General features: G+C 43.3%; 1 protein-coding gene and 4 non-coding genes across 5 annotated transcripts; all 5 read right to left on the bottom strand.

Moving 5' to 3' along the window:
- Positions 1-13196: 13196 nt before the first annotated feature.
- LOC123052954 (60S ribosomal protein L13a-4) lies at positions 13197-15827 on the bottom strand. Its single transcript, XM_044476323.1, has 3 exons — positions 15347-15827; positions 15170-15257; positions 13197-13533 (listed from the first exon to the last, which is right to left on the bottom strand). Exons 1-3 carry the CDS (start codon positions 15733-15735, stop codon positions 13390-13392), a joined length of 621 nt encoding a protein of 206 aa, XP_044332258.1. The 5' UTR covers positions 15736-15827; the 3' UTR covers positions 13197-13389.
- Positions 13836-13918, bottom strand: LOC123056274 (small nucleolar RNA SNORD24). Its single transcript, XR_006426704.1, has one exon. It is a non-coding gene; the product is annotated as a small nucleolar RNA SNORD24 (small nucleolar RNA).
- LOC123056275 (small nucleolar RNA SNORD24) lies at positions 14102-14183 on the bottom strand. The gene has a single exon (XR_006426705.1). It is a non-coding gene; the product is annotated as a small nucleolar RNA SNORD24 (small nucleolar RNA).
- On the bottom strand, positions 14337-14417 carry LOC123056277 (small nucleolar RNA SNORD24). The gene has a single exon (XR_006426706.1). It is a non-coding gene; the product is annotated as a small nucleolar RNA SNORD24 (small nucleolar RNA).
- Positions 14644-14726, bottom strand: LOC123056296 (small nucleolar RNA R12). Its single transcript, XR_006426720.1, has one exon. It is a non-coding gene; the product is annotated as a small nucleolar RNA R12 (small nucleolar RNA).
- Positions 15828-16504: the final 677 nt, after the last annotated feature.

Raw genomic sequence — 16504 nt, 5'->3', positions numbered from 1 at the left:
GATGCCCATCAATTGATGTCAATGTGAGGAGTAGGGATTGCCATGCAACGGATGCACTATGAGCTATAAGTGTATGAAAGCTCAAACTGGAAACTAAGTGGGTGTGTGCATCCAACTTGCTTGCTCATGAAGACCTCAGGCATTTGAGGAAGCCCATCATAGGAATATACAAGCCAAGTTCTATAATGAAAATTCCCACTAGTATATGAAAGTGATAACTCAAAAGACTCTCTATATGAAGAACATGGTGCTACTCTGAAGCACAAGTGTGGTAAAAGGATAGTAACATTGCCCCTTCTCTCTTTTTCTCTCATTTTGGGGGGGGGGGCCTTCTCTTTTTTTTGGCCTTTCTCTTTTTTTCGTCCGGAGTCTCATCCCGACTTGTGGGGGAATCATAGTCTCCATCATCCTTTCCTCACTGGGACAATGCTCTAATAATGATGACCATCACACTTTTATTTACTTACAACTCAATATTACAACTCGATACTAGAACAAAGATATGACTCTATATGAATGCCTCCGGCGGTGTACCGGGATGTGCAATGATCTAGCATAGCAATGACATAAAAAACGGACAAGCCATGAAAACATCATGCTAGCTATCTTACGATCATGCAAAGCAATATGACAATAAATGCTCAAGTCATGTATATGATGATGATGGAAGTTGCATGGCAATATATCTCAGAATGGCTATGGAAATGCCATGATAGGTAGGTATGGTGGCTGTTTTGAGGAAGATATAATGAGGCTTATGTGTGATAGAGCGTATCGTATCGGGGGGTTTGGATGCACCGGCGAATTTTGCACCAACTCTCGAGGTGAGAAAGGGCAATGCACGGTACCGAAGAGGCTAGCAATGATGGAAGGGTGAGAGTGCGTATAATCCATGGACTCACATTAGTCATAAAGAACTCATATACTTGTTGCAAAAGTTTATTAGCCCTCGAAGCAAAGTACTACTACGCATGCCCCTAGGGGGATAGATTGGTAGGAAAAGACCATCGCTCGTCCCCGATCGCCACTCATAAGGAAGACAATCAATAAATAAATCATGCTCCGACTTCGTTACATAACAGTTCACCATACGTGCATGCTACGGGAATCACAAACCTCAACACAAGTATTTCTACTAATACACAACTACCCACTAGCATGACTCTAATATCACCATCTTTATATCGCAAAACTATTGCAAGGAATCAAACATATCATATTCAGTGATCTACAAGTTTTATGTAGGATTTTATGACTAACCATTTGAATGACCAGTTCCTGTCATCTCTATAAATAGATATAAGTGAAGTAAGAGAGTTTAATTATTTCTACAAAAGATATGCCCACGCTCTAACAAAATATAAGTGAAGCAAAAGAGCATTCTACAAATGGCGGTTTTCCATGTGAAGAGAAACAGGCAATCCAAACTTCAAATGAAATAAGTGAAGCACATGAAGCATTCTATAAAGCCATACTCAAAGAATTTAAGTGAAGTGCAATGAGCATTCTATAAATCAACCAAGGACTATCTCATACCAGCATGGTGCATAAAAGAAAAATGAAAACTAAATGCAAAAGACGCTCCAAGATTTGCACATATCGCATGAACGAAACGAATCCGAAAACGTACCAATACTTGTTGAAGAAAGAGGGGATGCCTTCCGGGGCATCCCCAAGCTTAGACGCTTGAGCCTCCTTGAATATTTACTTGGGGTGCCTTGGGCATACCCAAGCTTGAGCTCTTGCCTCTCTTCCTTCTCCTCACATCGAGACCTTCTCGATCATCGAACACTTCATCCACACAAAACTTCAACAGAAAACTCGGTAAGATCCGTTAGTATAATAAAGCAAATCACTACTCTAAGTACTGTTGCAAACCAATTCATATTTTGTTTTTGCATTGTGTCCACTGATATAAATCGATAGTTTCATCAAAACAAGCAAACTATGCATCAAAAACAGAATCTGTCTAAAACAGAACAGTCTGTAACAATCTGAACATTAACCATACTTCTGGTACTTGAAAAATTCTTCCAAAATTAGGAAAAATAAACAATTTGTATAGAAAGACAGTGCAAAAAGTTTTAGAACCGTTTGACGTTCCAGTAAAAAATTAAAAATCGCGCAGTACAGCCAATGTTTCTGTCCTGCATCGTACAAACCAACAAACATTGTAAACATCCTAAAGGCAAACCTTGGTACATTATTTTTTTAATACAATGGAATTGTACAAGGGGATAATTATTTTTATTGAATAGTTTCTGTAATCAAGATTCACAAAGTTTCCGTGAGCATGAACAAAGTTCAAGGCTAGCTCCCACTTCAACAATGCTTGTCTCTCTCACTTCCACTTTCCTTTTTGAAAAGTTTTGGGTTCCCCTCTTTATTTTTCTGTTTTTAAACTTTATAAAAGCACTCAACAGAAATAAATGACTCTCTAAAACTTCCGGGTTGTCTCCCTGACAGCGCTTTCTTTAAAGCCATTAAGCTAGGCATAAAGTGCTCAAGTAGTGAATCCACCCGGATCCCAAGGTATATCAAAGCCAATTTTAATTAGCAATGATTTGGCATTTAGTAGTGAGCACAAAGCAACATATATCAAGTAATGACGAAGTCTAACTCTCTTCCTATGCATCGGCATGTCATAAAAGAACAATTCATGAACACCTAGTAAAGGCCAATGCATAGTATAAACAGTTTCTTGCAATTTTATCATGTGGGAAACATAGAGAGGTGGAGATATAGTTCCTCTCTCATAATAATTGCAAGTAGGAGCAGCAAGCACATGCATATTACATCTATCAAAATCATCATGTGCAACGATAAAAGGCAACCCATCAATATAATCCTTAATAAGGGCAAACTTCTCCGATATAGTGTAGTCGGGAGAATTCAAAAAGATAATAGGACTATCATACGTGGGTGCAATAGCAACAATTTCATGTTTAACATAAGGAACTATAGCAAGTGCATCTCCATAAGCATAATTCATATTGGCATCTTGGCCACAAGCATAGCAAGCATCATCAAAAAGGGATATTTCAAGAGAATCAACGGGATCATAACAGTCATCATAGCAATCATCCTTCGGTAAGCACGAAGGGAAATTAAACAATGTATGAGTTGAAGAGTTACTCTCATTAGAAGGTGGGCACGGGTGATCAATCCGTTCTTCCTCATTTTGCTCTTTGCTTTCCTCCTCATCTTTTTCATCCAATGAGCTCACAGTTTCATCAATTTCTTCTTCCATAGACTCCTGCAAAATATTAGTCTCTTCTTGGACAGCGGAGACTTTCTCAATAAATGCATCAATATCGGCATTGTATTCATAATTCTCATGGCAATATTTAAGGATAGCTAAATTTTCAGGTCTATAAACAGCATCATAAAGATTTTCACGCTCTTTAAATACAGATTCAATTTCATAAGCACCCCTAAAAGCAACAAATTCTTCTATTTGTTCCACATCATAGTAATCATATATACCATTAGCATAAGAAGCTAAGCTTTCATTATCATTAAATTTGCCTGAAAAGGGAAGGTGTGGAGCCTTCATCCTAGAGCAACAAGTTTAATCATAACTCAAGCATACTTGCCGAGCATACCACTTCAACATATAAATTTGGTCCCATAAAAGTTTCCCTTTTTGAGTCAAGCGATAATCCCTAAAGTATTCACGTTGATCCAACGTGTCTCCCATTACCAGATTGAATGGGGTTTTCTCTGGATTATCAAAGTAGTACATAATATCTGTCACATAACGAGCATCGAGGGTTTTAGGAGGTTCCCCATCTCCATGAGTAGCAAGTAAACCTAATTTTTTTGGTATTTCGTGTTCCATATCCATAACTAAAGATAGAGAACAACTAAGAACAGCAAAAAAAATTACTTAGTGATAAAGCAAACAAGCACACACGAGAATATTCACCCCACGCTATAACTCCCCGGCAACGGCGCCAGAAAAAGGTCTTGATAACCCACAAGTATAGGGGATCAATTGTAGCCTCTTTCGATAAGTAAGAGTGTCAAACCCAACGAGGAGCTAAAGGTAGAACAAATATTCCCTCAAGTTCTATCGACCACCGATACAACTCTACGCACGCTTAACGTTCGCTTTACCTAAAACAAGTATGAAACTAGAAGTACTTTGTAGGTGTTGTTGGATAGGTTTGCAAGATAATAAAGAGTACGTAAATAAAAACTAGGGGTTGTTTAGATATAGACACAATAAAGTAAATATAGCGAGTGTGGAAAAGTGGTGGTAGGAGTTGCGAAATTGTCCCTAAGCAATTGACTACTTTACTAGACCGATAGCAAGTTTTATGTGGGAGAGGCCACTGCTAGCATGTCATCCCTGACTTGGAATTCTATGCACTTATGATTGGGACTATTAGCAAGCATCCGCAACTACTAACGTTCATTAAGGTAAAACCCAACCATAGCATTAAGATATATTGGTCCCCCTTCAATCCCGTATGCATCAATTTCTATGCTAGGTAGAAGCTTCTGTCACTCTTGCCCTCCAATACATAGTCCTATCAACATACAACTAACCCTATGGTGTGATCCACGCGCGCGCTCATATGATGGGCACCAAAGGACAGCAACATAACCACAAGCAAATTAAATCAATCATAGCAATTCATCAACCACCGATAGGACAACGAAAATCTACTCAGACATCATAGGATGGCAACACATCATTGGATAATAATATGAAGCATAAATCACCATGTTCAAGTAGAGGGTACATCGGGTTGCGGGAGTGGACCGCTGTAGATAGAGGGGGAAAGGTGATGGAGCTGTTGGAGATCGTAGCAGAAATTTAAAATTTTCTACGCATCACCAAGATCAATCTATGGAGTTTACTAGCAACGAGAGGGAAGGAGTGCATCTACATACCCTTGTAGATCGCGAGCGGAAGCGTTCAAGAGAATGCGGTTGATGGAGTCGTACTCGGCGTGATCCAAATCACCGATGACCGAGCGCCGAACGGACGGCACCTCCGCGTTCCACACACGTACGGTTGGGAAGACGTCTCCTCCTTCTTGATCCAGCAAGGGGGAGGGAGAGGTTGATGGAGATCCAGCAGCACGACGGCGTGGTGGTGGAAGCAACGGGGATCTCGACAGGGCTTCGCCAAGCTCAGCGAGAAGGAGAGGTGTCACGGGAGGGAGAGGGAGGCGCCAGGGGCTTGGGTGCGCCTGCCCTCCCTCCCCCCTCTTTATATAGGGGTCCAGGGGGGCGCCGGCCCCCAGAGATCCCATCTCAAGGGGGGGCGGCGGCCAAGGGGGGGACTTGCCCCCCAAGTCAAGTGGGGCGCCCCCCCCCCCACCCCTAGGGTTTCCAACCCTAGGCGCAGGGGAGGCCCAAGGGGGGCGCACCAGCCCACCAGGGGCTGGTTCCCTTCCCCACTTCAGCCCATGGGGCCCTCCGGGATAGGTGGCCCCACCCGGTGGACCCCCGGGACCCTTCCGGTGGTCCCAGTACAATACCGGTGACCCCCGAAACTTTCCCGGTGGCCGAAACTGGACTTCCTATATATAATTCTTCACCTCCGGACCATTCCGGAACTCCTCGTGACGTCCGGGATCTCATCCGGGACTCCGAACAACTTTTGGGTTACCGCATACTAGTATCTCTACAACCCTAGCGTCACCGAACCTTAAGTGTGTAGACCCTACGGGTTCGGGAGACATGCAGACATGACCGAGACGACTCTCCGGTCAATAACCAACAGCGGGATCTGGATACCCATGTTGGCTCCCACATGTTCCACGATGATCTCATCGGATGAACCACGATGTCGAGGATTCAATCAATCCCGTATACAATTCCCTTTGTCAATCGGTACGTTACTTGCCCGAGATTCGATCGTCGGTATCCCAATACCTTGTTCAATCTCGTTACCGGCACGTCACTTTACTCGTACCGTAATGCATGATCCCATGACCAAACACTTGGTCACATTGAGCTCATTATGATGATGCATTATCGAGTGGGCCCAGAGATACCTCTCCGTCATACGGAGTGACAAATCCCAGTCTCGATTCGTGCCAACCCAACAGACACTTTCGGAGATACCCGTAGTGCACCTTTATAGCCACCCAGTTACGTTGTGACGTTTGGCACACCCAAAGCACTCCTATGGTATCCGGGAGTTGCACAATCTCATGGTCTAAGGAAATGATACTTGACATTTGGAAAAGCTCTAGCAAACGAACTACACGATCTTGTGCTATGCTTAGGATTGGGTCTTGTCCATCACATCATTCTCCTAATGATGTGATCCCGTTATCAATGACATCCAATGTCCATAGTCAGGAAACCATGACTATCTGTTGATCAACGAGCTAGTCAACTAGAGGCTCACTAGGGACATGTTGTGGTCTATGTATTCACACATGTATTACGATTTCCGGATAACACAATTACAGCATGAACAATAGACAATTATCATGAACAAGGAAATATAATAATAACCATTTTATTATTGCCTCTAGGGCATATTTTCAACAGTTGGTGAAGGCCGCGGTGATGATGATGGTGGCCACGGCAGCGTTCCGGCGCCACCGGAAGAGAGGGGGAGAGGGGCCCCCTTCTTCTTCTTCCTTGACCTCCTCCCTAGATGGGAGAAGGGTTTCCCCTCTGGTCCTTGGCCTCCATGGCATGGGAGGGCGAGAGCCCCTCCGAGATTGGATCTGTCTCTCTATCTCTCTCTATTTCTGCGTTCTGGTATTCTGCCCTTTCGCCGTTTCTTATATATCCGGAGATCCGTAACTCCGATTGGATTGAAACCTCCGCCAAGATTTTTTTCAAAAATTAGCTTTCTTGCGGCCAAAGAAGAGCAGCAACCGAGTTACGGGTGGCCCACGAGGGTCAGGGGCGCCCAGGGGGTAGGGCGCGCCCCCTGCCTCGTGGCCACCTCGGGCACCGTCTCGCGTTGATTCTTCCTCCCATATTTCCCAAATATTCAAAAAATATTCTCCGTCCGTTTTTATTCCGTTTGATATGGGGTTTCTGTGAAACATAAAACATGCAACAAACAGGTTCGAGGAACGAAATATCAATAGAGGAACGAAAACCGCAGGGTATGAAATTTGGGTAGGGTTGGCAGGGAAAGTCCAACTGAAACTTTCTTTGATTACCTTTTTTCTCCAACTGGCTCAGAGATTGCATTTGCCCTTAACCGGTAACCTCCTTTGAATCCTTCGTTTAGACCCTCTCTATTGGTATTGGCATTGGCTCAAGAGCAAGGACCTTATTTGATCGATTAGAACTTGATGGAGGGAAACTCACTCGCTCGAGATATGCTTAAGCTAGCTCAGGAAGAGTACTAATTTTATATGCCTTAAAGAGGGGATTCAAAGAGTAGCCTTTTACTAGGGCTTAAGTGACTCATTTCATATTGCTTACTATGGTCTGGACAGTGAGGAAGGTGAGTTGGAAGATATATCTAATGTCAAATGAGACTTTCTCCTCACCAAATTGAAGCGTGAGCTTAGCATCTTTCACATCGATGACAGCCCCTGCAGTAGCTAGAAAAGGTCTCCCCCAAAAAATAGGAAAGCTCTTATCCTACATCTCCAAGACAACAAAATCAACTGGAAATGCGAAGTTACCAAGTATCGCAGGGATATCACCCAAAATGTCTGCCGGACTGGCACTGGGCACTGGAACAATATGTTAGTCCCAAAAAAGTATAAAAAGTTGCCAAAAGTATATGAAAGTTGTATAATATTGGCATGGAATAATCAAAAATTATAGATACGACGGGGACGTATCAGTCTCTCAACAACTTGATGTTCAGAATGACATCAGCCACTCCTAAATCCTTCATCTCAAAACAGCGATATAGGAAATCCTTGACCTCCTTAATAACATTCAGATTTGTTACGAAAATCAGTATGTCATCAACATACAAGCAAAGGATAACTCCCTCGCCCCCATCATAGCGATAGTACACACATTTGTCAGCTTCGTTTACAACAAAACCTGCAGCTGTTAAAGTTCTTTCAAACTTCTCATGCCACTGTTTGGGTGCTTGCTTGAGTCCATACAAAGACTTCAGCAACTTGCACACTTTTCCTTCCTGACCATCTAGTACAAACCCATCTGGTTGTTCCATATAAATTTCCTCGTCCAACTCTCCATTTAGGAAAGCAGTCTTAACATCCATTTGATGAACGAGAAGACCATGTGAGGCAGCTAGTGAAAGTAGAACTCGAATAGTGGTCAATCGAGCCACAGGTGAGTAAGTATCAAAGAAGTCTTCACCTTCCTTTTGGGTATAACCCTTAGCCACGAGTCGAGCCTTGTACTTTTCAATAGTACCATCAGGCCTAAGCTTCTTCTTGAATACCCATTTGCATCCTATAGGTTTGCACCCATAAGGACGATCAGTTATCTCCCAAGTTTCATTCGCCAAGATGGAATCCATCTCGCTACGAACTGCTTCCTTCCAGTAGTCAGCATCTTCAGATGCATAGGCCTCTGGAATAGAACTGGGAGTATCATCTATGAGATACATAAGAAAATCATCACTAAAGGACTTTGCAGTCCTTTGCATATCTTGCTCCTAGTAGGAACTTCATTGTTCTCCTCCACGGGACTTTCAAAGTGTTCCATCGAAATGGCAAGTTCGGTAATTGTAACTGGTTCCTGATTCGATGAACTAGGCATCTCTTGATTAGATGAGGTAGCCATATCCTTCATGGGAAAGATATCTTCAAAGAAAGTCGCATCATTCGACTCCATGATCGTACCGACATGCATGTCAGGTACCTCAGATGTTACAACCAAGAATCTATAACCAATGCTATGAAAAGCATATCCCAGGAAAACACAATCCATGGTCTTTGGTCCAAGCTTGCGCTTCTTTGGAATTGGCACATTGACTTTCGCCAAACAACCCCAGGTTCGTAGATAAGAGAGTTTTAATCTTTTCTTCTCCCATTCCTCGAATGGAGTTATCTCTTTATTCTTTGTGGGAACTCGGTTTAGGACATGACATGCAGTCAATATCGCCTCCCCCCACCATGCCTTGGAGAGACCCAATGTGTCTAACATGGCGTTAACCAAATCTGTTAGAGTATGGTTCTTTCTTTCGGCCACCCCATTAGACTGAGGTGAATAGGGAGGCATCCTCTCATGGATTATACCATGTTCCGCACAAAAAGCATCAAATTCATTGGAAAAATACTCTCCACCACGGTCGGACCTAAGCCTCTTGATTTTCCGATCAAGTTGATTTTTCACTTCAGCTTTATAGATCTTGAAAAAGTTCAAAGCCTCATCCTTAGATTTCAGAAGATACACACAGCAGTATCTAGTGGAGTCGTCAATTAACGTCATGAAATATTTCTTTCCATCTTTTGTCAAAACACCATTCATTTCACATAGATGTGAATGTATGAGCTCTAGTGGTGCAAGATTTCTTGTTTCTGCAATCGTGTGAGACTTACGAGGTTGCTTAGCTTGCACACAAACTTGACACTTAGATCCCTTGACAGTGGTGAAACTAGGGATTAAGTTCAACTTCGCTAGTCGCGACATGCAACCAAAGTTAACATGACAAAGACGTGAATGCCACACATTTGATTCACTATTGTTGCAAACATGATTAACAACTTTATTGCAAATGTCTGACAAGGATAAACGAAACAGGCCTCCTGACTCATAGCCTTTACCAACAAAGGTTCCATACTTGGATATTACAAATTTATTCGACTCAAAGACAAGCTTATAGCCATCTCTACACAGAAGAGATCCGCTAACAAGATTTTTATTGACGGAGGGGACATAATGCACGTTCTTCAGCCGCACGATCTTCCCCGAAATAAACTTCAGATCGACCGTGCCAACACCACAAACAGAAGCACTTGAACCGTTGCCCATCAGCACGGTTGAAGTTCCTGCGGTCTGATAAGACAAAAACATGTAAATATCACCGCATACATGCACATTGGCACCCGTGTCAATCAACCAATCAGGAGAATGACATACTAAAAAAATAGTGGGAAATATACCATACCCAGCATCCTTCATGTCAGTGTCTCCAATGACAACATTAGCGGTCTTGCCACCTTTTCCAGGATGACGCTTGTCATAGCGATTAGGGCAACTAGGAGCCCAATGATCAGGATCCCCACACACATGACAAACACTTTTCTTCTTGTCATTCTTCTTCTTGAAGTTCGTGTGTTGCACAGCCTTGTTCTTCCCATCAAACTTTGCTTTACCATCAAACTGCCCTTGTTCTTGAACTTGTGGGGCTGGAAGTTCTTCTTCTGTACCAGATTGGCACTAGATCCTCCCTCAATACCTCGAGCATGTGTGTCCTTTGCTCTCACCTTTTCTTCCACATCAAGAGTGCCAATGAGATCCAGGACAGAAAACTCCTGTCTCTTATGCTTCAGTAAGGTAGCAAAGTTCCTCCACGAAGGAGGAAGCTTAGTGATGATACCTCCGGCAACAAACTTGTCCGGTAGCATACAACTGAAGTGCTCAAGTTCTCTAGCAAACGACTGTATCTCATGAGCTTGCTCAACCACGGAGCGCTCTTCAGTCATCCTATAATCATAGAATTGCTCCATGATGTACAGCTCAGTGCCAGCATCCAAGACCCCAAACTTGGCCTCGAGTGCATCCCACATATCTTTTCCATTATCAATTGACGCATAAGCATCAACTATGTTCTCACCAAGAACACTCAAGAGAGCAGCCTTAAACAGAGTATCCATTTTTCTGAAAAGCTTTGTGCCTGTTGAGCATCAAGCTCTCCTTCAGGTTTGCCAAGAGTGGCGTCATAGCAACTCATGGTTTGAAACCATAAGACTGCTCTCACGCGCCACCTCTTATAGTGGATACCCTCAAACATAGGAGGTCTCATGGAAGCAGCAAAACCACTCGGGGTAAATTGCCTATAATAAGGTTTTTGTATTGTTGGAAATATGAGCAATTTACCGTATAATTTTATTAACAGAAATACTAGATAAAGCACGACTATTATAGCAGTGATAAAACAAGTCATGCGATTTGACAGAGAGAAGGTAAACATCATCTTCATATATGAACTGTAACTAAACATATGTAGAGCAGACAGTATAGCAAGTTGCATATATGAAACAGAGTCTAACATATGTAGGGCAAACACTAGAACAAGGAGCAGGGCCTCTAATAGAAAGAGGAAGAACGCGTACGGGACAGCAGCAGCAGAAGCGCTGGACTTGGGGTCGGTGTCCTCGCCAGCCATGTCGTCGAGGAGGTTGTCGACGTCGGGGAATAAGTCATCGTCGGGGAAGTAGACGTCGGAGTCCGGGGCGTCCGTGACGAAGAAGTCAGTAGTCGCGCGAAGCGCTCCCCAAAAACCTTATCACCCTTCTCCCGAACAGGACTCAAAGAGGTGCGGTTTCGGAGGCCTACTGTCCTGACCTGCGGTGCACGCCGCAAGCCGGGATGGAGAAGAACGTAGCAGCAGCGCAGTGCTCAGGAACTTATGGCGAGAGGAAGAAGTAGTTCTGGTGCGTCTCTCTGAGAGGAGCGACCTCCCTTTTATAGGCGCAAGAGAAGGAGGCGAGAGGCTGCGCCGGGAGCTGAAGAGAACGAGGAAGACGAAACGAACAGGCAGCAGGCGAAGAGGTGCGCCGTTCATATTCAATCTCCACTACAGCAAAAACGTTTCAGCTTCCGCGTGACCTTTCATATACCCGTCGTGCGTGGCAAAAATTTAGACATCGGCTCGTTCCCGCAACCCGCGGCGCGGCGTGGCGTGACGAGGCGGGCGGCTGAGGAGGAGCACGCGTGGATGTCCCTCTTGTTCTCATCCTCATACATGTGGAGAAAGAGCCTCCCTTATAAAGAGGTCCAACTCCCTCTAAACTAGCAATGTGGGACTAAACTTTAGTTTCACCTCTTGCCTTGCACGAATGGGCTGCGTGGGCCTCTAGGATTTATTAGAAATTTCTGAAACTGCTATTGGGCTAGGCTCAAAATAGACAAAATTCCAGCAGCAAATGTATCAAGCTTTTGTGATTAGTAGAAATGGTGAAAGGTGCATGCTGTAAGTATGACTTCCATGTATCTACCTTTTCATGTGTGGATAGGGCCTGAGACTTAGGGAGCTTTGCCGAGGTAAGAGAGAGGGTGACCATCGTGCATAAGCACAACTCCAATCTCTTTGTTGCTAGTATCTGTTTCTACAACAAAATGTTTTGTGAAGTCTGGTAGAGCTAGCATTGGAGCCGCAGCAAGTGCTTCTTTGAGATGCTGAAAGGCAATTTTAGTAGTAGGTGTTTAAGAAGAGGATGGACTTTCGCCTAGTTCGGCATCGGTGAACTTTTCCCTGTTGAGCCATATGACTGTTAACTTCTACTGCTATTTGTTAGTAGTTATGATGAACTACCATTTATGTACTAGCTAGGACTGAAATGATGTTTTGATCGTGTGTGGTAAGGTCACCACTGGTGAGAAAGGGTGATCACAAGTTATGCCATGCCCAACGCATGCCACCAAACAACAGGGGAAAATTGGTTACCTGATGTAGCCAGCCTACATGTAGGCTATCAAACAAGGTGCACAGCATGCATTTTTGGCATACATTTACTCAGTCAGGTCCAACAGATGAAAAGACCCCAAAAAAGATGCAACATACCATGCATGCCCTTGATGCATTGCTCGCATGCGAAGAGTTTCTGGAATGCAGCTCGCCATCGGTTTAAACTAAAAATCCCAACGTGGAAATAGAAGATATTCTGATGGCCCAAATGTTCAGCGACAGGGATCTGTGTACGATTATCTCCATAATGTACTCGATTTGGATGTCCAGAAACCGTTGGATCGCATGATGGTGAGGTGTTCGATCCTCTGTACTAGTGAAATGGGCAGAGAAAACCTCGTCTTTGCTTAAACTGCCGTGCTGGGCATTGTTGGCAAACACCTGAACCGGTATGGGTGAAGATAAACAATAACGTTGCTATTGACCGGGACTCCTCGAAGGGTAGCAGCGCTGGGGAGGTGTGAGCTTTTCTTGTGTTTGGCGCAAACCTCCGACATGTTTACTTCACGTTCGATAATCTCAGTTTGCCTCTTTTTCAGTTTATATCACGCTGAGACTCAGCGGATCAAATGTGCTTTAACTCGCTTGCACGCTTGACTTGTGCGAGAGCCGTCCTAAGTTCCTGACGACAACAAAAACATGATGGAGAAAACAGCAACATCTTTGAAATCTCATGGGGCGAAAACAACAATACCAAACAATCCATTTGCTACAAAGATTGGAATAGTATAGATACTCAGAGGTTTCAAATCTCAACGACACTCTCAGGCTACTAACGTAAACAATAACCACCATTATCCAGCAAAACAGATGATGCATGACTGCGCGGCACACTAGTATTTGATTGGTGCCAGGATGTCCAACTGAGAACCCAGCTTCTCCTCGGCAGCATTCTCAGCCTTGATGCGCAGCTTGGCCAGTTGCTTCTTCCTGTCGTACGACAGCTTGGCCTTCTCCTTCCTCTTCTCCTCCAGTTCCTGCCAGTTTAAACAAAAGAGGTGATGAGTCATTTTCCAAATAACATCTAGTTGCAGATATACATACGTTTTCAAGGCATGCGCTCAAATCAAGAATTAAAAACAGTCCCCCAATCAAGAACCTAACATCGCGCTGGAGATCTTGGTGGTCAATGGCCATTAACTATTGAAATGTGCAACAAGAGCAGCGCACATTTTTCTAACATCATTACGATATGTGCAAACTGATTTTGATTTTTTTCTAAAACGAACTAGCTAACAAAGTTAGAACAATAAGAAAACAAGCCATGGCTGTCATAGGAGGCCTCAGAGATCTTGGTGGTTATGATCATCAACTGGGGAGCACCCATCAAGAGTAGCAAATATAAATCTCACATCATAGGCTTATAACTAAAGCACAGGAGAATCAAACAAAAGAACAGGGTAAAAGCCAAGTCAAATGTTACATAGAAACAGGCATTAAGAGACCCAATCCCAGTTCTATGATTTGCTATCTTTACTACATAATTGAAGCAAACTATAACAGATTTAAACAATAATAAGAAAACAATCCCTGGTTGTTAAAAGAGGCCTCAGAGATCTTGGTGATTATGGTCATCAACTGGGAGCACCCATCAAGAGTAGCAAATATTAATCTCACATCATAGGCTTATAACTGAAGCACGGGAGAATCAAATAAAAGAGCAGGCTAAAAGCCACAGCCAGATGTTGAATGAGAAACAGGTGCCAAAGTTTTATGATTAGATATCGAGTTCAAATAATTGAAACGAACTAGCCAAGAAATTTTAAATAAAAAATAAATAGTCCGCAGCGATCTTGGTGGTTATGGGTCAATTGGGGAGCACCCATCAAGAGTAGCAATTATTATAATAACATCATAGGCATATCATTAAAACACAAGAGAGACCAACAAAAGAACATGATGATAACCACAGCCAAATGTTACTACATGAGAATCTTACAATGGAATGTGGCGACGAATGCCATGATTAATCAGAAATCATCATCGATAAAATTAATCAGAATCAGGCTAAAAGAAAAACATGTCTATCATTGGACACGAGGGAACAGAAGAATTAAAATAGTTTTTGCTGTCAACAAAATAGCATGACTAGTCAGAAGTAGCTGGTTGTGAGCATCATCTTTATGAAAAATCAATGGACATCAGTCCTGAGTTTCTGCATCATCCCAGTCATGCTAAATTTGCACACGTACAATGGCAAAAAATCAACAAATTCAAATGGCACAACAAAAGTTCTCAATGCACTTAACAAGGGAACTGATGGAATCTACTAGGCTGAGAACAAAAGGAAACATGAACACTGCCTTTTTGTCAAAATCAGTAACATAGGCGTACACAATTCAGCATTTCACCCTATCACTATCGAAAACCTTATTTCATGGCGACCGATAACCTAATCTGTGTTTCAGCTCGACAGCAATTAATTTTGACCTAGCCACACAGTGAGAAGCTATCATCTAAAATTCTCAATACAAATCTGGTTGACATCTACAAACTAAACCCATAGGACAACTACATCTAACACTGTGAGCCAAAGAATCATATGTATGCATCACGTCATCATCATTTTTGTTCAGAGGTGACAACCAGAGTGGTCGATGTAACAAAACGTACCTTGATAGTTTCATGGTAGTTCCATCCGACCTCCTTGGAAAGCTCGCCGAGCAGACAGAACCTGTGCCCCGGCTGCAGCCTCAGAACCCTATCGAACAAGAAGTCAGACAAAGATCATCACCACATAACTAATTAAATCCGCCATTAGAGAGCAAGCAAGAAAGATAAGGCGCGTACTTGAGCGCGTCGGGGATGACCATACGCTTGGTGCGATCGTAAGGCGGCGGGACGCCCTCGAAAGCCTTGAGCCTGGCGAGCGCGGCCTCGCCGCGGGGCGTCTTGTGCGGGATCATGCCGCGCACGGTGCGCCAGAAAATGCGCGAGGGGGCGCGGAAGTGGATGGGGCCGTGCGAGGGCTTGGTGTTCATCCGCTTGCGGAGGAAGCGGAGGTACTTCATCTTCTGACGGACCAGTCCGCCGGAGATGCACATCTCCTCGCACCGGACAACCACTACGCGCTGCCCGTTGAGCAGCTCCTTGGCCACGATCGACGCAAGGCGACCCAGCATGTGGTGGCGCGCATCCACCACCACGCGACGCGCGGACACACCGGAGCCGGACACCATCGTTACCTGTTGGCTTCTCCCTTCCTCTCTTCCTCCGGCTCCGGTGGTGGTCGTGGCTGGCGGCGGCGAAGGAGGGAGCAGGAAGACGTTAGGGTTTATGAATTTATAGGCGACCAGGAGGTAGCAGATTGGGCCGGGCGGTTGCTAGTGCTCTCAAAAGAACAATAGGCCTCATTGCCTAATAAAATTTTAATGGGCTGTACTCCACAAAAAGTCCTAATAGGCTTACACTATGTCATGTCTCTATTAGAAAGCGGGTCAGTCTCATCTAAAAAAAAAGCGGGTCAGTCCCATGCGCATGTTGTGAACAATTTTTGGAACTCTTGAACATTTTTTTGAATAGGCAAACATTTTCTTGAAATTCAGAAATAATTTTTGAAATACATGAAAACTTTCATTGTTTTGATGACATTTTATTGAATGCATGAACATTTTTTGAATCCATGATTTTTTTTAAAACAATTGCAAACAGTTTTTGAAATTCACAAACATTTTTGAATTTTGTGAACATTTTTTAATTCATGAACACTATATGAAACCCCAAACATTTTTCAAATTCATGAGCATTTTTTAAAACCATGAACATTTTATGATTTCTCAAACATTTTTCAAAACCATAAACTTTTTTGTATTCATGAATATTTTATGATTTCTCAAAAAAACAAAATTCACATTTTAAAAAAAGAAATTGGAAGATTTTGGAAACTTTGAATTATTTAAAGAAGTATGAAAATAAAAGAAAAAACAAGAAGCAAAATATAAAATAGAA

The sequence above is a fragment of the Triticum aestivum genome, chromosome 2D, assembly GCF_018294505.1.
Source record: "Triticum aestivum cultivar Chinese Spring chromosome 2D, IWGSC CS RefSeq v2.1, whole genome shotgun sequence".
Taxonomy (NCBI): domain Eukaryota; kingdom Viridiplantae; phylum Streptophyta; class Magnoliopsida; order Poales; family Poaceae; genus Triticum; species Triticum aestivum.
Note: the sequence above shows the minus strand (reverse complement) of the source record. Positions and strands in the feature narration are given on the sequence as shown.

Bases quoted from the DNA above. Each gene is read 5' to 3' on its own strand.
- LOC123052954 (XM_044476323.1), bottom strand. From the start codon at position 15,735: ATGGTGTCCGGCTCCGGTGTGTCCGCGCGTCGCGTGGTGGTGGATGCG. The intron at 15,258-15,346 runs GTACGCGCCTTA...CTTGTTCGATAG, and splicing joins GTCATCCCCGACGCGCTCAA to GGTTCTGAGGCTGCAGCCGG. The intron at 13,534-15,169 runs GTACGTTTTGTT...TTAAACTGGCAG, and splicing joins ACTACCATGAAACTATCAAG to GAACTGGAGGAGAAGAGGAA.